This window comes from Callospermophilus lateralis, chromosome 18 (assembly GCF_048772815.1).
Source record: "Callospermophilus lateralis isolate mCalLat2 chromosome 18, mCalLat2.hap1, whole genome shotgun sequence".
NCBI lineage: Eukaryota > Metazoa > Chordata > Mammalia > Rodentia > Sciuridae > Callospermophilus > Callospermophilus lateralis.
Window position 1 is genome coordinate 35,551,636 of NC_135322.1, and position 19,570 is coordinate 35,571,205.

General features: G+C 46.9%; 1 protein-coding gene across 1 annotated transcript; it reads right to left on the reverse strand.

Moving 5' to 3' along the window:
• Window positions 1-4,639: 4,639 nt before the first annotated feature.
• On the reverse strand, window positions 4,640-18,690 carry Sall1 (spalt like transcription factor 1). The gene is made up of 3 exons (XM_077105862.1): window positions 18,615-18,690; window positions 6,220-9,644; window positions 4,640-5,080 (listed from the first exon to the last, which is right to left on the reverse strand). The coding sequence occupies exons 1-3, from the start codon at window positions 18,688-18,690 to the stop codon at window positions 4,640-4,642; spliced, it is 3,942 nt and encodes a 1,313-aa protein (XP_076961977.1).
• Between the last annotated feature and the right edge of the window lie 880 nt (window positions 18,691-19,570).

Genomic DNA, 19,570 nt, shown 5'->3' on the forward strand with positions numbered 1-19,570 from the left:
TTTTTTTTTTATGTAAATCATCTGGCATACTCAATTGCATGGGGTAGGGAACAATGGGTTAGGATTAGATAATTTACTTAGTGCTAAAATTCCAGGAAGTTTGTGTTGATCTGGGCCTGAATCTTGTTACTTTTTAGCTCAAATCTAAATCTTTATCTTCCTATATTAGTTGACAGAACATTTTTGTTACTTGCTCATTTTTACAGTTGTAATTTTTACCCCCTTTCATCAAATAGAGCTGGTTAGATTAGCAGCTCTTAGCACTGAGATGAAAATATTGGTAGGGCCCAGTGGGTCCCGTTTTGTTTATGCTAACAGAGCAGGCTTTGATCTAAACATATTTCCTGGGGTCTGGACCAGATGACCTAATTCCTGTCTTATCCGTCTCCACTTTTCTGTGAATCTCAGATTGCGCTTTACTGTGGAGTCTTTGAAATTCACTTTAGGCTTTCCCCTCCACTTTGTTACCCTCTCTGACATTTGTTTCATTTGGGGTTGAGTGTGTAATTCCCACTAAAGAGTCTGTGCCTTTATTTTTTCTAACAGGACTGCTAAGTTTTAACAAGAGTGGGACGGTTTTTCTTTTTCTTTTTTTTTTAAGCTTCTCTCAATTCTTGACATTCGAAACACGCCAAAAACAATAAGCAAATAATCTACTGCTAGAAATTTATGTCAACTGCAAATCATTTAGGATTTTCTGTCTGAACACCTTAAAAAAAAAATTCAAAAAGATTGTTCTCCCCTCTTTTCTCTTTCCCTTGAAAGTCATTTAAATAAACGTGGCCTGCTAAGACAGGCATGTGAAATCTCAAAGCCCAAAGTTGGTTTCTGTTAAGTCCAGTGGATCTACAAGGACCCTCCCTCCCTCTCCCCCCCACCCCACCCCCACCAAGACCCCCGTAGGAGTGGCCTCTTGGGCAGCTTGGGTGACTCATGGTTTCCTCTTCCTTTTTTTTTTCTCTTTCCAGGTTCTTGTCAATCACCAAAATGCCCTTCCAAGTATATTTTCGAGGAAGAGGGAAACCCGTGTTGGGGAGGAGGGAAGCGGTGGAGATGGAGTGAAGAGGAAATAGAAAAAAGATGAAGAGAGGAAGGAAAGGCTCAGAGAATAAAAGAACCACAGTGACATAGCCAGAAAGAAAGGACCAAGCAGTTAAAAACTGAAAAAAAAAAAAAAAAAAGTTCCTAAGGTTTGTAAATTTGGGGTGATGGGCACCGCTGTTCTATTCTGTATTTATAACAATTCTCATTTAAGGAAAAAAAAAAAAAGAACTAGGAAAAATGTCACTAAGGTGAATATTTTTAGTCCCCAAATTTTGCGAACTTGGCTGTCATTCCACTCTGCAACCACCCTTCTTAATTCACTGAAAACTGGTTCTTGGAGATTCCAAAACTACCACGATGCACCTCAAGTTCCAGAAGTGGGGAAGGCGGCTGGAGTGGTGGTGGGGGAGCCGAAGAGGGGGAGGTGCGTCCATTATCGGCCTTGGAACCAGCCATGTGGCTTCATACGTATAAATCCATTTCGCTTCTGCTCGGCTGAGCTGCAAGGCTAAGTGTATTTATCACACTGAGGCGAAGTGGGGCCGAGGCACTTTCTTGTTTTGGAAATGGATGGGAAGGGGAACGGGCAGGTAAGGATCAATAGATTAGAAAGATAGTCAATCGATAAATGGATAGGCAGGGACAAAAGGGGAGAGGACGGGGAGGGGGAGAGAGAGTCTACGACCTTTTCCTAAAGGCTTCGGTGGCCTCCGAAAAATCTATGCATAAACGAAAAGCTACTTTTGCTTGCCTTAACGCACTTCCAGAAAACGCTGGAAGGGAGGAGGTCGGTGGCAGAGGGAAAAGAAAGAAGTGCCTGGGCTCCCCGCCCCCCAGCGCCCGCCTCGCGGAAATGGACTAGTGGCCCCGGGTGACGCAGGGCCTGACCCCTACACCCAGCCTAGCGTGCGGGATCGGGGGACCAGGGGGCGGGGACCGCGCTTTGGCGACAGAGGTAGTGCGGGGTGCAGCCGCCGAGCTTCTGGGGTGGTGGGGGACAGCATCGCGCGACGGCCTCCCGGGCCCTTTGGAGAGGACGGGCGCTGTGCAGGGGTGCGGGGCCTGCGACCTGCAGTCGCCCTGGGAGATCCCCAGGGTCGGTTCCGGAGCGGAGCCCGGGCCCTGGAGCGCGCAGCCCCAGGCACCCTCTCCTCGCCACGCCCAGCCCGAAGGAGGTGATGGTCGCCTCCTTCGCCAGGAAAACCACCCTATTTGGTCCTCGTGGAGCCAAGGGCTCTGGATGCAATTCCGGCCTTGTCTTCACTGGGGAAAAGTCACTGCTGGGGAGGCAGGAATGAGATCTGAGAGACGGATTATAGAAGACCTGTCCAAATTTTGGGGTGATTAGGTGTGGGGATGCTTCTCTGCATCGCAAGGCTGCTCACACCCCCATCTCTGTCCTTTTTTGGTTTGGGAAACATCCACTCCCACCCCTGCAGAGGGCACCGGGGTCCGCCCACCTTCTTGAACCCTGGCCTGGGCCTAGAGGCTGGCGCTTCAGGTGCCTTTCTGCACATCCCAGCGTTTCGACCCTGCAGCAGTGAAGTCTAATGACAAGGTCCGCGGAGGCCATGGAGTGACCCGTGCCCCAAAGGAAACTTCCACTGGAAGGCAGCCCAAAGCTTTCGCACTCACCTGGGGATAGCCACGGGCTACCACGGCTCACCACCTCCCTGAGGGGAACAAAAGACACCACCCACCCACGTGGACCCAACTTCCACTGTCATATGGCTCACCCCAAATTCCTGCACAGGAAGAAAAAACGTTTCTCCCTAGAACAAAAGGGAGAGAGGAAGAATCAAACTGAATTTTGATGAAATGTATTCAAGTCGATTCTACATATCCTTTATAATAGACTTTTTCTTTTAAATATGCATGTGCTTTTAAATGCCTAAAAGACTAATTAAATAAAGAACATGTTGACCTCACTGGGTTGAGGCCCAGTTTCAGAGTCAGATTATATAACCCTGCTGCATCGGGAATTCTCTAGCAATGCGGCTCTGAGCCGCCTGGAAAAAAAAAAAAATAACATGCCACTGAATCAAGTGAAATGAAACCAGAATAGTTAAAGCTGAAATCTAAATCCAAATATCCTGCTTAAGGAAACCTACCTGTCAGGATGAGATCTCCAACGACAACATTTTATTTCATGTTTTTTTCTTGAGGAATGGGGGTTGAGGAGGGTAGAGAGACTGTGAATACATTTTCACACAAGTAATGGATATTGGGGAAGTATCTAGGGTCTCCAAATTTCAAAAGAAAAGGAAACATAGGCCCATTCAAACTCGTTTCTGTTATGCCTTTTACAATTTCTTATTTAGAGAAAGATACTAGCTCACATACACAATTTACTGGCACCTGGGGAAATGTTAAAATACATGTAGGGGCCTGGCTAAATAGAAATGCACTCTGAAAACACAGACACAGTATGCTGTTTTATCTGTTGCAAAAAAAAAATGTATTTGATTACTTGAGTAAAATTACAGTATCTCTGTTGTTAGTAAGTATTAAATGTTAAAGAAAATTGGACCCCCCCTTTCCTTTCAACTTTCCAAGAAAGTGCATGTAACAGTCCAATTTTTTTTTCTTCCATACCTAATACAAAATAAACAAACACTATACCTGCTCTCTTGATCAAGAAGAAGCATTTGCTCTTGTAAGGAACATATGTACATTTTAATGAAAGTGATATTTCTTATTGTATATACAAGAGCATCTACATTTTCTCCACTGAAGGTTGTTCAAGATGCTATACTTAGCAGCATTGTGAAATTCCAGCACACATTTTTCTATTGTGAATATACCTACAAGGCAAAATGTTACGTCTCAGTTTCAACTACCAAAACAACACTTGATTTTTTTTTCTCTATAAAGAATTCTGCGTGCTTATTACTGTACAGAAACTTATTAACATTGAAGAGACCTCAAGTAAAAAGCACAATACAAAGAGCAGTTCAAAACGGAAATGGTTAAATCTACAAAAACAAAACAAAACAAAACAAAAGCAGGTTGAATTTTAGAATAGAAATGGAACAAAACAAAACAAAAAAAAACCCCAAACCTTTTGAAGATCCACACTGTTCAGTGTGTACTCTCAGTCCTTTCCTTAAATCTGTTTTGAAAGATTAGACAATGTGTTTGCTGATAAAATTTTCCAGCAGGATCAAAGTGTACATTTATATACAGACTTTATTAGAGACCTAATGCATCACTGAGGCATTGCATCAACACCAGGTTCATATTAAACTGGATATAGAAAATAAGTTAATGCCAGATTAAGACCGCCTAGCAGGGCAACTTGCAATTGCCATAAATGTTACAGCAAGTTTATAGCACTCTAGTCAATTAGTATTTAGTCCAAAATACAGAAGACCAAAGTTAATGCTTGCATTCTGTTCGCAAAGCAAGGTTATATCACTAATAAATAAGCTTTCTTAGAACTCTAGAAGTTGAACAAGGTACAAAAGAATGTCTTCATAATGTTGTAGTTCATAGACCCGGGGGACCAAAAGGAAGGGGGATGGGGCGAGGGGTAGGAGGCCACCATAGGTCGCATTCTGAACGGGAATGCTATGTCTGTAGAACTGTTGCTGCTTTAACTTGTGACGATCTCTTTGCTGTCTTCCACAAAGCGGGTGAAGCGGAAGTTGGTTCCGTTCTCGCTGCTTGCCATCTTCTCCAGACCGGCCAGAGGAGCGCTAGGCTCCGAGTTCTGGAGCTTCTCCAGATTTCCCGTCAGCCCGCTAATAGGTGAGCTGCTCCCACTGCCGAGGCTTCCAGGAATTGGAGGGATGCCACCGTTCTGAATGACAGAGATCTCGTTGGCCTTCATCGCCAGCCCGTTGGAGAGCGCTGCTGCATACTGATTCCAGAAACTGGAAGGATCTCCGCTTCCTGACCTCGCCGCCAAATCCTTCTGGAACATTTCTGGGAACTTGACAGGATTGCCTCCTAGAAATGTCATGGGGCCATCCACAGAGAGCCGCCGGCCCCGACGTGCAGGGGTGCTGTTCCACATGTGCGTGCCCATGTGTACCTGAGATGTGGGGTCGGTGTGTGCGGGGTGGGGTGGGGGGAAGAAAACAAAAAGAAAGAGAAGTTAATAGTTGAATCTGTCTCAACTCATATCCCAACACTGACAAAGCAAGTGGCCCAAATGTCTATTCTTATTATATGACAGATGGTGGAGCAGGGAACGGGAACCATCCACTCCCGTGGACTAGTAATAACGTGTTGGGTCTCCGCAGCCCTGGGCCATCTTTCCTCTCCCTGGGCAAGATGTCTTGCTTACTCTTTTTTTATTACCCGTATTTAGCTTATAATGGCCTCAAGCAGGCCAGTCAGTTGCAGATAGCTCCTTTCAGGGTTAGAATTGTTATGTCCACTCTCATTGCAATGGTAAGTATTGTATCTGACACCCTTTACCCTATAAATGTCCTTTTCAGATGGAAAGAAAGTACCCCTCACTGATTACCCATTGGAGGGCCCGGCATATGGAGAGAAAAGCCAGAAAGTAATTATTCATCTTGCATTACTGGCAGCAATCTCCAGAGAAATACTCTGTCAACAGAAAAATGTACACAGTAAGAGCGCTCAACTGTTGCTCTAGAATGTAAGCATATTTGCTTTATTTCCAACACATATCAGTAGGAAATGTTGTATAATCAATTATCATAATACCCATTAGCAGAGCAGTGACGTTATTGTTTCTAGAAAAACAAACCATGCTGGACTGCATAGTTATGAAAAATAGCTGCATACGCCAAGGAGAACCGTAATTATTAAGTGATACGGGCAGCACACAGGCCACATGGAGGTCTTTAATCAATACCCCATGGCAACACCAGGCTGTCTTATTTGGTAGGTAAAGCAATTCATTTGGTGCACTTAGCGAGACAACAGAGAGAGGCCGCTGCTTCGCTTAGGTACCAAATTATTCAAGGCACTGTGACATGCAGCTAGCTGCAGGCTGTCCTCCTCCCTGCCACTATCCCGACCCTCCCAGGCACCCCCATCTCTCCCCAGCCTGCCGCGTGCAGGGCAGCAGGTTCCCTTTGGGAAACATCTTCCCTGGGTGTCTGGGCCGACGACTCCAGGAGCATGTTGTACTACAGAGTACCAGGGGCAGCGAGGTGGGCCGCGGGGGACAGGCGGGGAGCAGGTGGAGTGGGGTACCTTAAGATTGCCTTTTGTAGTGAATGCTCTTCCACAAATAGTGCAAGCGAAGGGCTTCTCTCCAGTGTGAGTTCTCTCGTGAATCTGCAGGGCGCTGGACGAGGAGAAGGTCTTGCCACACGTGTTGCAATAGTGCTGCTTGGGAGTTCTCCGGGGCAGTGTGGGGAGCAGGACTGGGGACGAGGCAGAGGATGACAGAGGCCCAGAAGGGACGACGTGACTGGTGGGGGTGTCCTTACTGTCCTGAGGAGGAACATGCACAAAGCCGTTGACCTCTGTTTTGATGAGAGATGACAAAGAGTTGGCGGGGATCACCGCCGAGTTCTGATTGGGGCCAAGGTTGGAACTGGGCTCAAAGAGCTGCGACGGGAGGTCTCGCATCTGATGTGTCAACATGTGCTGCTTCAGATTACCCTTCGTGGAAAAGCCACGATTGCAAACTGTGCAAATAAACGGTCTCTCTTTGGTATGACTTCTATAGTGAATGTCCAAGGCACTCTGGCAAGCAAAGGTTTTGCCACAAATGTCGCAAGCAGTGTTTTTAAATTTACCCCTGTCTCGGAAAGGGAAGAGGATTCCCAGAGAATCTTCTTTGATGATTTTCTCAGCATGACTAGATGTCAGATCCAGAGCCCCCCCGTTCACTGGGGTGGGGGACAGACCGTTGGCGAACTCACTTGGCCCCGCTCTCTGGGGCTTCTCCTCCACGCTGGGTGACTTGCGGAACTCCTGGGTGCTGTTGGAGGGGGACAGAGCCTGCATGGAGGAGGTAGACTCTGAGACGGCTGGGCTGCCAGCACTTTGGCTCTCCATGTCACCGCCCACCGAGGACGAGTCGTTGGTCAGCACGTCCCCCTCGACGGAGCCGTTCTCCACCGACTTGAGGCTGGCCTGCAGCTGCTCGGCCAGGCCGGCATTGATCATCTTCATCTGGTTTTCCAAAGCAGCGATGCTCGACATCTCCAGGGGCAGAGGGGAAGAGGACAGGCTGTCCTGGGACGCGTCCGCCGACCTGGGTGTGTCTGGGATGCTGCCCTCAGGACACTCTTCCATGTTGTCGTCAGAGAAGTTGTCTAAGTCATCGAAATTTTTCTCATCGAAGGAGCCTGTGTCAGACTCCATGGACTCGGGGTAGCTGTCGGGGACGGGGGTGTTGGGGATCTGGCCTCCCATGTGCATTCGAATGTGCTGCTGCAAGACCACCGCGTTGGTGAACTTCTTCTGGCAGATGGGGCAGGAATGCTGGACGCGGAGAGGGGGCATGGCCCGGTGGACGCTGTAGTGGGTTTTGAGGTTCCCTTTGGTGGTAAAAGCCCGGCCACAGATCTTACACTTAAAGGGCCTCTCCCCAGTGTGTGTCCGGTAGTGCATTTTCAGGGCACTCTGACAGCTGAGGACCCGGTGGCAGATGATGCACTCATTGGGGTCAGTGGCCTTCTTGTCGATATTTTCTACCAGTTGCTGCAACTTGGATGTCTCTGACGCCTGGGCTGAGTCCAAGAGTCCCCCAAAAGGGAACTTGGCCTTGAACTGCTCTGACATGAGCGGCAACAAGGGGTTGGTGAAGGTGGTGGCACCTCCCGGGCCACCATCGGCCGCTGGGGAGCTCAGGGTGCTATTGCTCGCTGTCGGGGCAGAGTTGGTGGCCAGGCCACTTTCTTCACTTTTGCCACTGGAGGGTGGCAGAGCAGACCCCTCGGCTTCCTCTGGGAGCCCACCCAGGCTTCTCGTGGCCGGATCGGGGGCCCCAGAGTCACTTTTGACGGAGCCCGGGGGGCTGGCTGCAGAGTGGCTGATGGGGACGGGGGCTGGCTCTTCCGTCTTGATAAAGGGTGTGAGGCTCGGGAGGGTCGGGGGCAACGGCAGGCCGACGGAAGTGGTCAGAGTGGGCAGGACCGGCTTGGTGTCGAGCCAGCTGGTGACTGGCTTCTCCGGAGGGATGGACATGCCGTAGGGGATGCCGGTACTGGTGGGGATGTTGTCCAAATGCTCAGGCACGGGGTAGGGGTTCATCTGGATGTGAGGGTACTTCTCTTTGTGGCGCTGAAAGTGGACTTTGAGGTTCCCCTTGGTGGAGAACCTGTTCCCGCAGATGTTGCACTTGAAGGGCCTCTCCCCGGTGTGGGAACGCAAGTGAATCTGCAAGGCACTGTCGCTCCCAAAGACCTTCGCGCAGAACCTGCACTTGTGTTTGAAGAACGCCTCGTCCGAAGTACTTTTTGCTTCGAAGGCAGTGACATTTGGTGGCTTGCTTTTTCTTTGCTGGGCCAAGGCAGACAGGGAGTTTAAATCCTCTGCAGTTGTTCCGATGTTGGGCAAAGGGCTGGGGAAAACCGCGTTAGCAGGGGTTGGCTGAGGTAGAAGTGGATTAGATGCAGGACTTAATAGACTGCTTATTGCAAAAGCTGGTGAGGATGAGGCTGAGACTGTCGCTGGGTTGCTGACATGGGAGGCACCCGCGCTCGAAGCCACATTTTCAGAGGACGGGGTGGTAACTGCTGCCGCCAATATGTTAACGTGGGGAGAAGTGCCACTGCTGGATGGAAGGGTGGTGTTGCCAGGACCGCTCTGAGGTAGCTGGATTGGGGGTAGCTGTTTCACACCGCTGATGCTGGCAGATTGGCTAGCGAGGCTCTGTGCTAATCCAGCTGCTGCCGCCAGCTGCTGAGATAAATGGGAACTTAGCGTGGACAAGGGGTTGGCAGATGTTCGTAAAGTACCTTGAGAAGGACCAGAAGAGGTTGGCAAGTCTGCGTTCTGAGAAGCCAACAGCAATATTTGGTGACGGATCTGCTCGATCAGTTGCAGCTGGTGGATCTGCTGCTGCTGCAGCGCTAACAGCTGCTCCATGAGCGCGGGCACGGCCAGCTTGCCCCCCGAGGCCCCGCCGCACCTCGCCTCCTGGGAGAACTGGGCCACCGCCACCTTGGTGCTCTGGAGGTTCTCGATGATGACGTTGCTGTTGATCACGGAGAAGTTGCCCAGTGTCGTCAGGTCCCCGAGTTGAGGTAGAGAGGTTGTGATCGCTGAGGTACCTGTGGAGTTGCTGCTGTCACAGCGTGGGGTGGTGCGGCCCGTGGGGCCGCTCCCGCTGCTGCAGCTGTTCGCGACCGGGGCCTCCACCTCCATGGACTCCTCCCTGTCAGGTCCCTTGGGTTCTGAAAGGTCGCTGCAGTCTGGTGGATCGGTTTTGTTCACGGTGTCTTTCATTTGTTCGTCAGGATTATCAGGAGGGGGACTGGGAGAGAAGGTTTCAGGTGGGGACGCTGGGTTTTCATTTACGATCAAAACCAATTGATTCTTAGTGCAGTTCTTCTTGTGGAGCAGAAGATCTGATAATTCAAAGAACTCGGCGCAGCACCGGCCACAGACGTGGGCATCCTTGCTCTTAGTGGGACGACTTGGTTGACCCTTCTCGGTGTCTCCTACAAACAGCAAAGGGCGCAGGGTTAGAAAGGGAGCCAGGACTCGCTGACATCGATGACTTATAAAAAATAAAAATAAAAGGTTAATTATTTTCTAACTGCAAAACTCAAAAACTCTACTCCCTGCAAAACCAATTGATATTACCTGGGGATACTCATCATTAATTTTTAAGGGTGTGGAGGAGTCCCCCCATCCATCTAGTATCCCAGATAGTGATGGCCTTCAGCTAATTCATCAAAATATAAAATACTATGAATGGAAGACATTGGTACATAATGAAATTCCATAGCAAAATATTGATTTCCAATATTTTATATAACCGATTATCTGCCCATCCAGAGAGGGTCCAGCAACCGTCCTGAGGACTTATTAGGCTCTTGAGTTTCTGTCAACCTTATTCATTTTCAACAGATTCAGAGGTATCTGTGACAGTTTGTTCTGTCACTAAACTAATTTGTAGTCATTCAGGTTCCAATCAGTTGTTGACAAGAGGGAAAAGAAATGCATATCGCCAAGCCGTGGACTGACAACGTGAAAATCACCTCGAGCCCCCACCTCGAACCTGAGCAAAGTCTGATCCGTGACAAACACACTTTAGTCACATCAGTAACAAATCCTCCTGCGCTCTCCTTAAGACTCACTTGAACACAAAAGGGAAAGCAACACACACACACACACACACACACACAATGCACAGAAACACAATGATCATAATCCGTTACGAGGCCTGCCTGGCACCTATGTATCACCCTGTGGTGTGTTTATTTTTAAAATTAAAGAATGCCACCCTGGCTACTATCCCACTAATGGGGAAAATACGCCTGTGTGCTCCAAACGGCAACATTGCGCCTCTAAATATTTCATCAAAAGTGTTCTATCTGTAAAAACTGGCATGAGATTCACATTTCTGATTAAATATCAACTTAAGGGGCGCGCTCCCATCCTGTAAGAAATCATACTTGCTGCAGAGTTTGGAAATGCTTTGCAATTCTCCTTGACTGAATGCCTTTAAAAACAGTTTGCTCTTAACTGTTATCAATTGTTTAACAGATTGTCCTGAACCTTTTCTTATAAAAATCCCTTTATTTTGTGTTTGTTTCCACTGGTTGCTCAGATGTCTCCTCAGTAAGATCCATTTGTAAATTAAACATAAAAATCTCCAACTCCAAGCTAACATCCTATTCAAAGACAGGATGGCGTCCCATTGTTTGCCCAGCATGGGGAACACCAACTTCTGTTGTACAAATGGTGTGTGGTCATCTCCGAAGGCTGTGGAGGAGAAAAAAAAAAGAAAAAAAAAACTGTTTAATTCAAGGATTACCTCCCTGCATGCTTTTCTGCAGAACTGAATCAGATAATAGGTAGTTTCCATGACTTCCAAATTGAATCTCCCAGAAAACTTGTAGGGAAAAAAGTAATTGCGGATATGAATACATGCAAAATCAAAAAGCTGCCTTTTTTTGTTTTTCAGTAAACTTAGTCTACTCAAAAGAGCCAGCTGTTTGCCTTTTTTGCATTAAGCATCTAAAAAGCTTGAGTGGTTCTGTATTTCAGAAAATATAACTAACATCTAAATATTAACTTTTGAAAATTCCTTAACTCTATCTGCCTAAAGTAAAGCTGAGGTTGATCAGAACCCCCAGTAAAGTATGCCAAATGTATGCACACTCGATTCACTGGGAGTGTTATTTTAGTAGCTAAGTTATACTTAATAAGCTAGCTTTCCTAATACCCATCTTTTAATCTCCACGAGGTTAGAGTGCAAAACGCATTAACAACACCAAACAAACCGTAGTTGTAGCAGAAAATACCAATAATGATCCAGTTTTAATTTAATGTTTAATCATCCTAATTGGCACCAGATTCCTATGCACATTTAAGGTGCTGCTTTTCTGTCTCTCCCCTTGCCTTAAAATAATATAAACAAAATATTAAATGAAATTTGCTAAAGTTATGTTGCTTAACTTGCGACAAAAATAATGTGACAAAAATTCTGTTTAAAGCTTCTTATTTTGACAACCAATTTTAAATGATGCATCCATTTCAGATGCTTATTTTAAACTAGGAAATGCAATTCCTAATATATTCAACAGAAATGTTATTTCTTTCTCTTTGCACATTTCCATATGTAATGGTTATGTTTCCATCTACTTTTACAGCCAATTATGAAGGAACAAAAGCTATTCTGTTTGTTCACACATTTTCAACAAAATGCATTAAAACTATTATGTCAGCATGTTCTATTAAGCTCTGCATTCAGTGGAAAATACTTTTCAACCAGCTCACATTTATCAAAACATAAAGCCACTTTAAAACACAGTTTTGCTTGGTCAGCTGGGCTTAGACAAATAATGACAGATTCAGAACTAAATAACTAGCAAAGGGAATCAGAAAACTGACTTCATCAATTGTACACATTACAATGTAGTTGCTTCAAATATTTAGCACATCTGTGTTCACGATTAAAGAGCATTTTAATTCTTTATAACTTGCAAACCTCTGATATTCTCATAATATATATAAAGAAAATAAAAAGGAAGGTTATTTTACAGGATTCAGTTGATCAGTACCTTCCTTCACGCCAATTCTATATTTGTGCTGCTTTTGAGACTCACTTGAGAATTTTCAAGTTTCTCAACCTGAACATTTTTATATTTCAGATTGTGCTAACTGGATGGAAAATATGGATGCTTAAAACTGAATTCCGGTTTGCTTCTAAGAAAGACTTGTGTCAAAAAGTTGACCATGTTTTAGCTTAGATTTTCACAGCATTTTAATAAGCTGACATTTGATCTCACAGTACAGTCAACTAATTTAATTTCCTGATGTTTACGAACACCCCAACCACCCCCTCCCCAAATCCTGGTATCTATTTTGATGTATTTTAAAAGCAGGTGTCACTACATTGTAATAATACCTAACTTTAAATCTGTCTGCATTCTGAATAGAATTCCAGTGGAACAACTTTAAAAGAGAGAAGACAAAACACAAAAACTAGCATAAATCTTTAACTACCAAAAGGAATACTTCAAGTTGTAATAAGATACACACACCACACACACACACACACACACACACACACACACACACACACGAACATGTTCTAATTCATTTTTCCTATCCTACCCTCTGCTATCTTGTATCTTTCTCAATAATCTGTTACACAGGATTGCAACTGGTGACCTCATTATAGTAAATACAGTTGTCTTGTTCCTTGTTCTATGCTGAAAATAACATTCCAGTTCTTTTTTTCTATGGATTTTGCCTACAGATTAATTTTGTAATTCTAGTCAGATAGGAACATTTAAGAAACAGTGGTTTTCTGAGTATATACACACAAGAAGATGTTTGCTGGGCCTTTTTGGTGGGGAAGGAAGTGATCTTATACTGCCACCAAATTTATCCTAAAATCCCAGATGTGTTAGTTCTTGTGGTTCTCTATAGGTACTTGATGCCCAACTCAAATTGCTCAGTTTTTCATCTTCTGAACCAAACATTGCAGAATCGGAAGCAGAAAATTGAAGTGTTCTAGCATATCTGTCTACTGAGAAAATAAAAATAAAACTATGCCCCACACAGAAAGGCTTAGCCAGCCAGGAAAGGAAAAAAAAACAAAGCATACACACACACACACACACACACACACACACACACGCCAAAAAAACCAAACCAAACAAAAAAACCCCCACCAACTCTACCAGATTTAGTTTTCTTTTTTGGAGCTCCTCAGAAAGACTCTTCACTGTACTTCCCATCACCTAAGACTGCGCTAACATTTTTAAAATTAGAACCTCTCATAATAGTGGATTTGGGGCTCATAATTTTAACAGGCTATTCCTTTTCGGGAAAAGGCTAATTTGATTGATCCTTTTTTTTTTTTTCCTTTCTTTTGCACAGACCTAGGAAAAGGCTCAATCTGAATGTCCAACTTAAGATTCCAAAGAAGTTGTAAACATTATAGCATATGCTGTGCATATTTTCTGTAATGTCTAGAGTTTCCTCTATGCAATGTGCAACCTAATGACAAAAGTGACGGCCCCCTTCAAGTTCTCTCAGTGTGCTGGCCAGGATTAGCGTGTTCTCGCGTGGAAGACTACAAGAGAAATCTCTGAAAAAATAACAACCCGGACAAGACACTCCTTTCAAAGTAGCGATGCAAGCCCACCTCATTCACACAATAAATGAAAGGGGGGACCGTCTTCCCCATGGATGAATCAAAGTGAACACTAGATGGGGTTCCAGTTGCAAGGGTTTGTTCAAAAACTTCTTTGTGGCTTTCCTATTCCAGTGACGCGTAAAAGAGAGACTCCTTAAGGCGAGATCTAAACTCTGACTACATAAACATTGGCAAAGGCACAAGAAACTAAATCCCTGTTGTTTGAGGGTAAAGCTGAGCTATGGGAACTACCTGTCAATCTTCCCCTTTGGGGGTCTGGCATCTGAGGGTGACAGGGGAATAAGGTTAGGAAAAGAAGCCAAGCTGATAAGGTGAAACTAAAATAAACTACTAACTTCCTGCTAAGTGACTAGCAAGACTCAATTTGGGGGTCACTGGGAAGATACTGAAGGACATATTATGATCTGGACCTTGTCACCTTTGCATGGGAGGAGACTAGCAAAGGTTAAAACAGCTCAACACATCTAGGTTTTCTAAAGCCTGGCACACAAACTTTTTTTTCTCTTGGGGGTGGGGGGAGTCAGTTTTTAGGTTAATTCACCATCTCTTTTACTAAACTGAACTACTGCAACTACTTTGACCATCTAAGAATATTTTAAAATTTAGGGCTATCTGCTTGTTTAGTCTCTAGGAGAAATTTGTTCTGGTACTACATAGAGCTTTGGCTTTTAATAATTACAAAAACATGTAACCTGTCTGCTTATTTCTTCCCTAGATTCTGGTAAAATTTCCACTATAAAAACATGGATTTCTGCCTTCTAAAGAAAGGACTGTTGGTAAAGACAACTAGATACCTCCAAAAAGTGGAAAGAAAAGAAATTAAGACCCCAAAGAATAACCTATAATTTAGCACTTGATGTTAAATAAACCACCAAACACCCAGTATCACAAATTCATTTTCACACTTTTATCTATCTCATGCTCAACTAGACTTTGCTTTTTTTTTTTTTTTTTTTTTAAACCTTTTAGGAAGTATCTGCAGCCCGAAACAAATCTCAAAAGACATTTTGCATTTTCTTATCCAGAATCTTCCATTATGCCAAACTTAAAATAGGCCTGATTAAACATGAATTCTTTCCAACTGCCTTATCTTGCAGGTGTCGGTTTTTCAAAAAAAGCAATTAATTATAGTTCTCTCTAACCTTTTGGTCCCAGGAATCAATGTGTTGCCATTAAGCTGCTCACAATGAGTAAATTACGTTGGTAAATAATAGAATTTCATTATTAATATAAATAAGAGGAATTTTTATGATACTTCATACAAGAGTTAGTGTTTTATCTGCAAATCATGATGTTTTTATTTTTCTTCCAATAGTACATTTTTCTTGAAAAAGCTAAGCACCAAAAAGCTTAATTAATGAAAGGAGTCTAAATAGGCCCACCATGTAGTTGCAGGAATCTTAAAAATACCACCAAAGGAAAAAAAAACCCAATATACACAGAGGCTTGAAGTCCAAAGCTGTAGGAAAGAATACATATATAAAATCACTGGATTTTCATATGCCCTTTCCTCAGAATGATCTATCCTGGTAAATAATCTTTCCAGTGGTGGTCATCTTTCTACCAAGTAATTTGAGACTTGTTGAATATCATCTGAGACAATTCACGTTTGCCATAATTTTGGCTTTATAAAAAAACAAAAATTGTCAAGTTTATTTTAGCCTGTTTCCAGCATGCATCACAGTTGCACTAGAGTAGAAGAAAATATTCAACATTCTTAGATCGACCAAATGATCTTCTTTTCTCCAACTGGATGCAATGAAGCCATCCTTTAGCTTAGTGCCCTTTAGCACTCCTTGGGCTTTCTTTGTAAGTGCATTCACCCTCACACACACACACAGGACACACAACACAGCAGGAGAGTCACTCTTTCGGAGGCTACTGTAACTGGGGTCTACAAACTTTTCTAGGTTTCTCTCTGGGTAGAAGTCCTAAAATTTGAGGTCCCGGAGTATAAGAAGAGCATAAACTTGATTGGATTTGGTAACATTTGACAGGTATGTCATTTGCTGTATTTTCAGAACATCTCAAGACACAAGAGAAAAGAATGTTCAAATAAGGGTTTGCCTTCCAAGAATTTAATAACCTTGCTACATGCAACAAAGCAAAACACCAACAACTCCTTGAAGTGTGTGTTCTGAGTGGGGAGAAGGATGGAGATTACTGAATCCATTGCAGAAAGGTGACTTTTTTAAAGTAACCTTGAGCTATGTCATGAACTTTCAATTGCATTTATCTCACAACTACTCCCAAATAAAAAGAACTGGGGTATGTTAGGCCCTCCTGCACGTCACGCGTTAGGGAGGATTACTTGTGTACTAATATTATTACAACACACTAAATCCTGTAACCCTATTACAAAATCTACCCTCTAGGCAACTTCTCCCCAAACTTATTGTTCAACCATGTAAAAACAGTCATAACCTAAAACCATTACTACTGAAGAAAAAGAGGAGGGGGGTGGGGAGAGGTGAGGAAAGGGGCCGGGAGGGGATATTTCCTAGGGTGCCTCTAACAGTTTACTGCTTTTTAGCACAATGAACTAGCTTTTTGGAGGAAAATAAGGAAAGGAAGGAAGAAAGAGAAAGAACTTAAAAGAAAAAGAAAAGAGAAAGGAAACTTGACTCAGTTACTTAATTAACTTACCTCAAAGCTCAAATAAACTAAAAAAAAAAATAGTACTAATAAATAATAATGGTAAGAGGCAGTGAACTCCTTTTATGCTATCGCTTTATGAGAAGCCTTAACTATTAAAAATTCCAGATCCAGAAGGCTAAAGGCAAAAAACTAGCAAGCATCATTTCTTCCGAACACCGTCATTATTATTATTAATATTGGTGGAAAAAATGTAAAAAAAAAAAAGTCCAGATTTACAAAATAGACTGAAGAACTTTGTCTTCTTTTCGGTTTGGTTTTTCGAATAGAGACTGTTAGCTTTTAAAAACAGTATTATTAGAGAGCCAGAGGTCTCACCAGAAACTTTAGGAAACACTGATGTGGGGGCGAGAAGCCTAAGAAACCAGCTGAGAAAACCCGGAAAAATACACCAGTCGTTGCTGAGGCCTTGGGTGATTTCACCTTGGTCTATCCTGCATACCCGGGGCTCCTTTTGGGGTAGAAAGTGGGGTTTTAGGGGTTCTTTGCACAGGACTGAGACATCGCAGAGACAAGGCTTCAAGCTGGAGAAAGTGCTGGGAAGGACCAAGTATTGTAAGCAGTCTTCTGAATCGGTCTAAAGTCTCCCAGTTTTTTACAGGGATCCCACATCAGCAGTCCCCTTTCCCGACTCCAGGTAAAGGGAGAGGGGGGTTCTCCGCTTCGCTGCGGGGTTCTGCGCCGGTCCCTGCTCCCCAGACCTTTGGAAAGGCAGGCCTCTGGGGAAGGAGCGCCGCGGCCGTGGGGCCCGGGCGGCCGCAGAGTTTGGTGGACCGAGGTGCCGACCTAAGGGCACGCTTTGGAGGAGCTCTACTGGGATCCAGCGCCCTCCTCCGTACCCCCCAAAGTCCCCCGGGATGTGAGCATCCCCAGAGGCATCCAGAACCACGGAGCCCCGAACGAGGATGCCCCTCGTCCTCCTGCAGCTGAGGGACTAGAATCTCGCCGGAATGACCGGAGCCCCGGCGCCGCTCCATCGCCTCCGGGCGCTAGGCCTGGGAGCTCCGAGGCCACCGGGAACACCTTCTGGATCCGGGAAGAGTAGCAGGTATCCCCCCTCCGAATCCCTAATGCCCTGGCCGGATCTCTCCTCCTCTCGGCCGCAGTTACCTCTCACAAACTTTTTTTCTGGACTTGTCCATTCTTTTCGGGACCCCGCAGCTGAAGCCTCCATTGGAGGCTCCTCTGTGTCAGGGGTCGCCTCCTCCGGCTGGCTACCTGCTCCCCCTCCCCAGCCCTGAAAAACTCCCCTACGGACTTTTCCCTGGGCCGGTCTGGAAGTCCTGGGCACCACAATTCAGAGAGGGCAGACACGGAGCCTCAAGATTTTGGGGGAGGGGGGGCTCTAGGTGCATGTATTGGGAGAAAAGATGCGGGAATAAATTTGGGGAGCAGGAACTCGACACTTCACCCGGTTTCCCTGCACGGTCGAGGGAGCAACCGGCAGCAAAGAGTATCCACCCGGGCCGCGACCCCAGGGTGCTGCGCCTCGACCCAGGTCTCTTGCCTCCTTACAGCTCGGAACCCACAAAGGCACCTCATTTCGCCCTGCGGGCCGAGGGGGAGTGTGCGCGTGGGAAGGAGGGGCGCAGGGAGCTCCCCACACGCTCTAAGTTCAGCCACTAGCACCAAGTAAACTTCCTTCTCGCTGGCAGCAGGGCCGGGGCGGCGAGGCCGAGCCTGGGGGCCCCCGGAGCGGCGCAGGGAGCGCTAGGGGCCCCGCGTCGGTAGGCACCGACGGCCTTTGCCTGCACCCACGCCCGAGGTCCAGCGGAGCGGGGCCGGGGTCCAGCCGGGGCTTGGCTCTCCCTGGGCTGGGTTCCCTGGAAAAGCCGGGACGGAGAAGTAAGGCCGGCATTCCCTCCCTCCTCCCCTAGGAGGACACTGCAACTCCGGAAAGGTCCTGCCCCGAGATGTGCTTGCCTTCCCCGGGGCAGTGGGAAGCCCAGTCCAGGCAAATTGCAAATTAAAAAGAAAAATAAAAAAAATATGCCGAGTCGAAAAGGCGAGCCGGGACTCGGCGGCGGCGGCGGCGGAGGGGCAGTGGGCGCGGGGGCCCGCCGCGTGTGCGTGGGTCCGAGTGTGCGTGTGAGTGCGTGTGTGTCTGTGTGTCCGCGGCGCGGGCCGGAGCACTCACCATCTCGCCGGGGGAGCGAGGCCACTTCGGGGTCGGATTGGAAATGTTGAGGCTTCGCTTGCTTCCTCCGCGACATGCTGGCTCAAACATCAGCTGGGGCAGAATAAAAAATTACTAAAAAAAAATCTTCTCAAAATTACGGAAATCGAGCGGCGGCGGCGGCGGCGGCTCCCCCCGCCCGCCGGCCCGCCCGCCCCCTCCCCGGCTCCCCGGCCCCGGGCGCAGCGCGCATGTGTCCTGCTATAATTATGATTATCAATAATGCATTGCGATTAATCATAGAGGGGCTCTTTGAAAGGCGATTGGCACCGGGCCAGCGCTATTCAAACCCGCTCGCCTTAATCAATTAGTTCGTGATTTGCTGCAGACCCCTGTCTCTCCGCGCGCTGGCCCAATAAGCCGGCCGCGGGGCTGGCTCTGTGAGCCGCGCCGCCCGACACTGGGTTAACCCTCTTCGCGACCGCCCGGGACTCCGCGGCCCGGCCGCCGGGGGCCTGCCTCCTCGCCACTGCGCGCCCGGCGCCCCGGCCGGCGCCCCCCGCTCCTTCCCTCCCCCGCCCCCCATCCCGGGCTGGGCTGACCCAAATTAGCATGCCCTCCCCGGAATGAAGCCGCCCCGGGCGGGGGGTGGGGCCGGGTGGCGGGGGCTGGGGACCTGGGCTGCGGGCGCGCGGCGAACTTCCCAACTCTGGCACGCCGAGCGCCGGCCCGCGGGGGGGGGGGGAGTCCCGTGGCGGGATTTTGGGGGGAGGGCGTCCCGTTTCGTGAGTGTTTCTTCGTTTCTTTAAGAGCTACCAGAAAGCAGCCCACCCCCACCCTCATAAAAAAAAAAAAAAAGCGAGTGGGGAAGAGCCAGCCCCACGCCGGTCCGCCTCCAGCCCGCGGCCAGGCCTCCCCGCCCGCCGCCTGGCTCGGAGTGCCTTCGCCCCGAGTTCTCCATGCCCTGGATCCCGGGC